Genomic DNA, 7,925 nt, shown 5'->3' on the forward strand with positions numbered 1-7,925 from the left:
TCAAATTAACGTGTTACTTTGAGGTATGGGCATAATGATATAATCTGAAGAGGATACATTATTAATATTAACCAATACAAAAGGCTCCCACTGGAAGATCTTGGACTGAGATTAACATTCACATTTCACATCGTTTAAATGTTCACAAATTCAGAAGAAATAGCTTTCAGTGGAAGGACGTTCGTTCACAGAAGCACTCTGTATTAAAAAAAAAGAATAATAATTCTGTTCTAAATTGATGTCATAGTTCCCATTATTATCACATACAAACTTTAATTAAAATCTTTCTCAACAAAAAGACAATAAGAAATAACTTCTCTGAGAATATATTTATTCAACATCTCAGGCATACATAAAGAGATCCTTCACAGTATGGGCATTTTATAAACATTAAAGCAAACAGGATTTTTAAAATGTAAAAATGAAAGTACAAAAATCAACAATTTACATAGAAATACAGGTTTTCACAGTTTTAATGAAACAATTGCACATTTTTTTTCAGCAAAATGGTATGATGAGGTTTAGTGCAAATCACTCCAGCCAGCTACTTCACACACACATTTGACTGGAAGGATGAGGAGTGTTTAACTGGCTGTCAAACTGGCTCTGAAGAAACAGATAAAAAAGAAAAGTTGTAACTGGGTGCATGGCTTGTACATTTCACAAATAGCTACAAAGAAACAGCAAGACATTTAAAAAAGTGACACATTAAATAGTATTTTGTCTTTGTAAGACATTCTAATAATACTTTTTTATTAAGAACTTTGGAAAATTGTGAAATTACAAATTCTGTAATTGTCAGGGTTCTGTCACTTCGGGGTTGTGAAACCTTATTGTAATTGTTAAAATTTTGAAGGATCAGCATTCTCACCTAAAACTGACCGGGCAGAACAAACCCTAAGTTGTAGAGACTTGAAACTTTGAGGGCTGTCAGTACTCACACTGTCTACAGCCGAGGCTCACCCCAATCGGCCCGATGGGGGCGCTACAGCGGTCAAAAGTGCAAAATTTCTCATAACTCCTAAACTGTTTGGTGTGTTTTAGGAATCCTTGGCTCAAAACAGATGTGTGCCTCGGATTTGCTCGTCATTCTGGATACATTTTCAGGTGTTTTGGATAATTTTGAAAAACCTACTTTTACAATCTAGTCCTAGGATTTTAGCCTGATCGGAAACAAACCAGTGCAGGAATATTCTCTGGTGTCTGAATGTCAATAATTATTGAAAAAAGTAGACATTTAGATGCAAGACCTCTCTAAGGACTGCCAAAAAGTGGGAGGAACCACTTTTAATAAAATGAGCGATAATGGCAACCTGAAGGCATGTAGCTTACCGGCCGGGCTGGGTATGCATTCTGGGTATTCTGGGCGAACTGTCATTAAGGTTAATGGATGTTTTTGGATTGGGATTCTGGCATGCCTGTGTCCCTATCAGGCCTTCATAGCTATCTTAATCAGCAGGCTTCCCTTTGCCAACCAGATGAGTCAGAAAGACCATTTTCTGCTGGTGAATGATAAGCCAATCTAGACCAGACTGTGAGTCTAAGCCTCCCTGCGACTAACAGTATTTTAACTCACTTTTGGCGTAATAACTTTTCTGATCCATGTCAGAAAGCCTCCAAAGTAGTGTGGGCCATCTGCTTCTGCTGCTTGAGCTTCCTCTGAAGACGAATATCTCACAAAGCCCACACCCTTCGGCCATCCCGACGACTTGTCGATCGTGATCTGTTCATTGAGAAAAGTTTACAAATTACAAGAAAATGAGCATTTGAACATTACAAATTAAGATCAAAGAAACACAGGCATCAAGAGAAGGGCTTGTGTGCTACACAATTACACTATTGCAAAGTATACTACACTCTCATAAAAATGTTGGGTTAAAAACCACCTAATTTTGTGCCATTGTGGTAACCCAGCACTGGGTCAACAATAGAGAAGGCCCAGGGCTAGGTGTCACGTTAATTCAGGAGATTCGGTGAAATAAACAATACATCCACAGACAACACAACCGTAAAACATACAGGACACAGGAAACTCATGGCTTTAATACAAGGCACATGTAATCAACACGAACGGATACGGGTGTGAGTGACTAATTAACAATCAAGGAAACAAACTACAAACACAGGGAAATGAAACCAAAACTGAACACACACGTTACACTAGGTTGTTTTGAACCAGCTGGTTGGGTTGAATGTTTGACTCAACATATTGTGTACATTTTTTTTTTTTTTTTACAAAAAACCTATACTTTAAAACAGCTGAATGCTGTTCTCATTCAAGAGTGTGATACAGTGACTGACTACATGTTTCCGTGAGTCTTAAAAACGTCTTAATTTGACCTTTTATAATTAAAAAAAAAATCTTAAAATGGAGCAGAAAGTCTTAAATTGAATATCCTGGCATTGAATTGTGGCCCTATGATTTCTGAGATGCAGAAAACATGGACATAATTCTATCATACATTCATAAAAATTTAATTTACTGTATAATGTCACAGAATTTGTCAAATTGGATGAATAAATCATAAGAAGGTCAGAAAACTTAAAGGGATATAGTTCAACCACAAATCAAAATTCTGTCATCATTTACTCCAAACCCATGAGACTTTCATTTATCATATAAAGCGATCGAGTCTCTTCAAAACATTTGGAATAAACTGTAAAATGCAACAGATTTGATCAGGGTTTTTGTTTTCCAGTACAAATTTAAAAAAACATCCTTTAATAAAAATACATTTACTTGACATGCAAAGTGAAGAAATTAAGTTTTCAGAGAAATTGAACAAATTTAAGTTAATGCCTTAAACAAGGACAAATATCTGCCCTGGGATATGACAATAACTTATGTAATGAGCATTTATTAATGCTCATGAACCCCTTGGCGGATATTTGTTCTTGTTTTAATCATAAAATCACTTTTACAAGATTTCTTATCATAAACTTTAAAGCTATTTTTTTTTTGGTAAAATGAATTAAAGTTATTTCAAACTTTGAAGTGTGTCTAATATAACTCATTGTGTTCTTAGACATGTATGTGTAGAGAACATATTGATGTGTTGTGTTCCCTTCAGTTTATTCCTTATATATTCTTTAATTATTAATAAATTGTTTTCAAAAAGGTCTCAAAATTGCCTTGTTTAAACCTGCAGTAACCCTGTTAACCAGCTGAATGAAAAGAGTTGTAAAAAAGAAAGAAAAAAAAAGTCACTAATCTAGATTGGCAACATTTGATAGTAACAAAGGAATGCAAGGAAACAAGGAGACAAACCTGGCGGTAACTAAACAACAACCACGGGAGAACAATAACTGACAATAAACAGAAGAAGCCTAATAATAGAAACAATAAAGACTAATCATCAAAACAAAAAAATACTGCAAGGGATTACAAACATGGCAACTGAAATCAGTACTTACATCAAATTCTGTAATGGTCCCGAACCTTTGAAAGTAGTTGAAAAGCTCACTTTTACTCAAAAGCGGATTCAGATCTGTAACAACAATCCCATGGTCCTAGAAAGGTAGACAAGATGACATCAATCAAATGGCATACTTTCATCCATTCTCCAAACCTCTAATGTGTATTAGCAGCATCATGCAAAATCTAAAAAGGGATTTTTAAAGGGGATTTTAAAAGGGATTTTTTTTAAGGGATTTTTCCCAAAAATCTTAAAGGGATAGTTCAACCAAGTTTGATGTTTATCTGCTCACCCCCAGGACATCAGATGTAGGTGTGTTTGTTTCTTCAGTAGAACACAAATGAAGATTTTTAACTCCAACTGTTCCTTAATGCATGTCATTGGGGTGTATTTCTATGATAGTAAAAAACACACAGACATACGAATCCATATTAAACCATGTGGCTCGTGACGACACATTGATGTCTTAAGACATGAAACGATCTCTTTCTGCGAGAAACCCAACAGTATTAATGGTATTTTTTTTACCTCATAGCAGAGGAATCTCATCTAGTATTACCAACGGCATTACTTCCGCCAAAGGTCAAAAACCTGACACGATCACACACACACACACACACACACACACACACACACACACACACACACACACACACACACACACACACACACACACGGATCAGTCGAATGAGGCATCTATGCACACATAGCTATAATTGCACCGTTATTTTGACCTTCTGAAATAAGGTTAAAAAAAATACCATTAATACTGTTGGGTTTCTCGTAGAAACCGATCATTTCATGTCTTAAGACATCAATGCGTCGTCACGAGCCACAGGGTTTAATTTGGATTCGTATGTCTGTGTGTTTTTTACTCTCATAGAAATACACCCCATTGACACGCATTATACAGCAACGGTTGGAGTTAAAAATCTTTGTGTGTTCTACTGAAGAAACAAAAACACCTACATCTGATGTCCTGGGGGTGAGCAGATAAACATCACAGTTTCATTTTGGTGAACTAACCCTTTAAACTTACACTGAAAGCCAAAAAGTCAATTGGCACTCAGATAACATCCCTGTTTTCAGACAGGTATCATTGATAAAATATCACCTAAATATCACTCATATTTAACCTGTAGACTGCAAAACAGATGTGATTGTGGTCTGTTTCTTTGTAGATGAAGGCTCTATCAGCCTGCCAATAATTTATCATGCTCAAACTTTGGAAGTTGTTGATCCATTTTGGATTATTTTGTTATGATATTTTGTGGATTATTTATGCCTACACTGCAAAAATGCTTTTCTTACTTAGTATTTTTGTCTTGTTTCTAGTCCAAACATCTAAAAATTCTTACATTAAGAAGCATTTACAAGACAGGCAAAAGTTATTGTCTTATTTTGGAAAAATATTACTCTTAAATGAGCTAAGAGCAAAATAATCTGCCAGTGGTGTAAACAACATAATCTTGTTTTCGGTTTGTTTTAAGACTCACTTAATAAAACTCACTTCATTTTGAGTTATTTTCCCCAAAAACAAGACAATGATGTTTTATTTGTTTAGTAAAATGCTTTGTTTAAAGAAGTTTTAGATGTTCTAGAAGACATACTAAGCCATATTTTTGTATTAATACTGTTGGGTTAATTTTATAATTAACAGACATTCAGTTAGGAATTCATTTAAAATCAATACATTGTATAGAACTATTTTATATTATGGAGTGTCATGCTACATTTTAAATGTCTTCATAAAGATAAAAATGGCCCTGCAAATCAATTATTTTTTAACAGTTTAATCAAGCTTACCCATTCTCCAAATCTTAGAAGCTTCTCTTCTTCTGGAAGACAGATGTATAAACGTTTTGTGGACCCCATTGTTAAACTCTATACACAGAATGAGTACGACGATACAATGACTGGGGAAATAAAAGCAAAAAAAGCTGTTTATTAATTAATTAGAACAGATGCAGAAGATGTAAAAGTATTGGGAAAAGGCTAAATTATAAGAGGAAAAGAAACTCACACTACACATGCCCTCCCTCAAGAGTTGTAGTTTGAATGGTGTGATGTTGTGAGCCAAATGAACCAAAGTAGCTCCTTTATAAGGTGGAAGTCCAGACAGGTATAAGAAACTCCTCCCACAGAATGCTCTGGCCATCATGTGACACAATTCTTCAGAATTTAGGCTAACAGGATGAAACAAAACATCCCCCACTGCTTAGCTTTACTACTGCATACACTGTTGTTACACTGTAACAAACTATTGTGATTTTAATGGTAAAAGACTATTGCTACGGTGAAAAACTTTCAGTAAGTACAGTATATAGTACAGTAAGTTTATGTACTATATACAGTGAATTAATGTAACATCTAACCTTGCATTTGAATTAACAGTAAAAACAATTAGTTACAGTTTTTGGAAGTGGAAAAAGAAGTCATTGTGTAATTTAAAGTTAAAAAAAATGTAAATTGACATTCCCCAAATTCCCTGTGTGACACTTCACATTTTATGTAGGTGTAAGGGAAGTGTCAACAGTGTAATTAATGTAAAAACGTGCATTTATGTACATTTGAGCTTCATGTTACATCTAATGTTGTTAAATTAATGTTTATTGCATTTTTATTTATTTTATTTCATGTGTATTGCCATGATGGTGTTTAGTGGTTGTGTGAATGACACTGTGCACCTTGTACACTCACCTAAAGGATTATTAGGAACACATGTTCAATTTCTCATTAATGCAATTATCTAATCAACCAATCAAATGGCAGTTGCTTCAATGCATTTAGGGGTGTGGTCCTGGCCAAGACAATCTCCTGAACTCCAAACTGAATGCCAGAATGGGAAAGAAAGGTGATTTAAGTCCTGTACCTCAGAGGCCACAGAAAAGTGCCTTCAAGTCTGCCGTTGTCTGCAGAAATGTCCATCTCCAACATTAAGCCTGCACAGATCTGGTACACACACACACACACACACACGCACACACGCACACACAGACCGACACACACAGACAGACACACACAGACAGACACACACAGACAGACACACAGACACACAGACAGACACACAGACACACAGACACACAGACAGACACACACACACACACAGACACACACACAGACACACACACACACACACACACACAGACACACACACAGACACACACACAGACACACACAAACTCCACAGAATACCGGTTTCCTCCAAGGTTGAGGACATCTTAACTAATTATAAATAAAACATTTCTCCAAAACATGCTGATACTACATCTAGTACCGAAGTGAAGTCATTCTATTCCTTAATAAAGATACATAAGAAGGGGTATTTTCTGTAAAACCCCAATACTCATGTAGAAAAGCACTTATGTGACCCTAAAGTCAGGTTTAAGGTGTCACATTAACATATGCTGAGGGGGTCATCTTCCTCTCGTGCTCTATTTATCTTGCTGCCAGTGTATTTACAACACTCAAGGACCCACTGAGCCAAACCACCACACCTGACCCTAACTTTACCCTTAAACTGACCCACACCACCACACCTGTCCCTAACTTTACCCTTAAACTTACCCACACCACCACACCTGTCCCTAAATTTACCCTTAAACTGACCCACACCACCACACCTGTCCCTAACTTTACCCTTAAACTGACCCACACCACCACACCTGTCCCTAACTTTACCCTTAAACTGACCCACACCACCACACCTGACCCTAACTTTACCCTTAAACTTACCCACACCACCACACCTGTCCCTAATTTTACCCTTAAACTTACCCACACCACCACACCTGTCCCTAACTTTAACCTTAAACTTACCCACACCACCACACCTGTCCCTAACTTTACCCTTAAACTAACCCACACACCACACCTGTCCCTAACTTTACCCTTAAACTGACCCACACCACCACACCTGACCTTAACTTTACCATTAAACTGACCCACACCACCACACCTGACCCTAACTTTACCCTTAAACTGACCCACACCACCACACCTGACCCTAACTTTACCCTTAAACTTACCCACACCACCACACCTGTCCCTAACTTTACCCTTAAACTGACCCACACCACCACACCTGACCCTAACTTTACCCTTAAACTTACCCACACCACCACACCTGACCCTAACTTTACCCTTAAACTTACCCACACCACCACACCTGACCCTAACTTTACCCTTAAACTTACCCACACCACCACACCTGTCCCTAACTTTACCCTTAAACTGACCCACACCACCACACATGTCCCTAACTCTACTCTTAAACTGACCCACACCACCACACCTGTCCCTAACTTTACCCTTAAACTGACCCACACCACCACACCTGACCCTAACTTTACCCTTAAACTGACCCACACCACCACACCTGTCCCTAACTTTACCCTTAAACTTACCCACACCACCACACCTGTCCCTAACTCTACCCTTAAACTGACCCACACCACCACACCTGTCCCTAACTTTACCCTTAAACTGACCCACACCACCACACCCGTC

General features: G+C 37.3%; 1 protein-coding gene across 1 annotated transcript; it reads right to left on the bottom strand.

Annotated features, from left to right (window-relative positions):
- Window positions 1–314: 314 nt before the first annotated feature.
- On the bottom strand, window positions 315–6,403 carry LOC137046924 (MKI67 FHA domain-interacting nucleolar phosphoprotein). The gene is made up of 6 exons (XM_067424402.1): window positions 6,289–6,403; window positions 5,440–5,602; window positions 5,223–5,332; window positions 3,415–3,510; window positions 1,577–1,723; window positions 315–606 (listed from the first exon to the last, which is right to left on the bottom strand). Exons 3-6 carry the CDS (start codon window positions 5,289–5,291, stop codon window positions 550–552), a joined length of 369 nt encoding a protein of 122 aa, XP_067280503.1. The 5' UTR covers window positions 5,292–5,332; window positions 5,440–5,602; window positions 6,289–6,403; the 3' UTR covers window positions 315–549.
- Window positions 6,404–7,925: the final 1,522 nt, after the last annotated feature.

The sequence above is a fragment of the Pseudorasbora parva genome, chromosome 2 (assembly GCF_024679245.1).
Source record: "Pseudorasbora parva isolate DD20220531a chromosome 2, ASM2467924v1, whole genome shotgun sequence".
NCBI classification, from domain to species: Eukaryota; Metazoa; Chordata; class Actinopteri; order Cypriniformes; family Gobionidae; genus Pseudorasbora; species Pseudorasbora parva.

Excerpts from the sequence above, each read along its gene's own strand:
- LOC137046924 (XM_067424402.1), bottom strand. The coding sequence starts at position 5,291 with ATGGGGTCCACAAAACGTTTATACATCTGTCTTCCAGAAGAAGAGAAG. Across the intron at positions 1,724-3,414 it reads GGACCATTACAGAATTTGAT|ATCACGATCGACAAGTCGTC; the intron begins GTAAGTACTGAT and ends CTCAATGAACAG. Across the intron at positions 607-1,576 it reads GAAAAGTTATTACGCCAAAA|AGCCAGTTTGACAGCCAGTT; the intron begins GTGAGTTAAAAT and ends CTGTTTCTTCAG.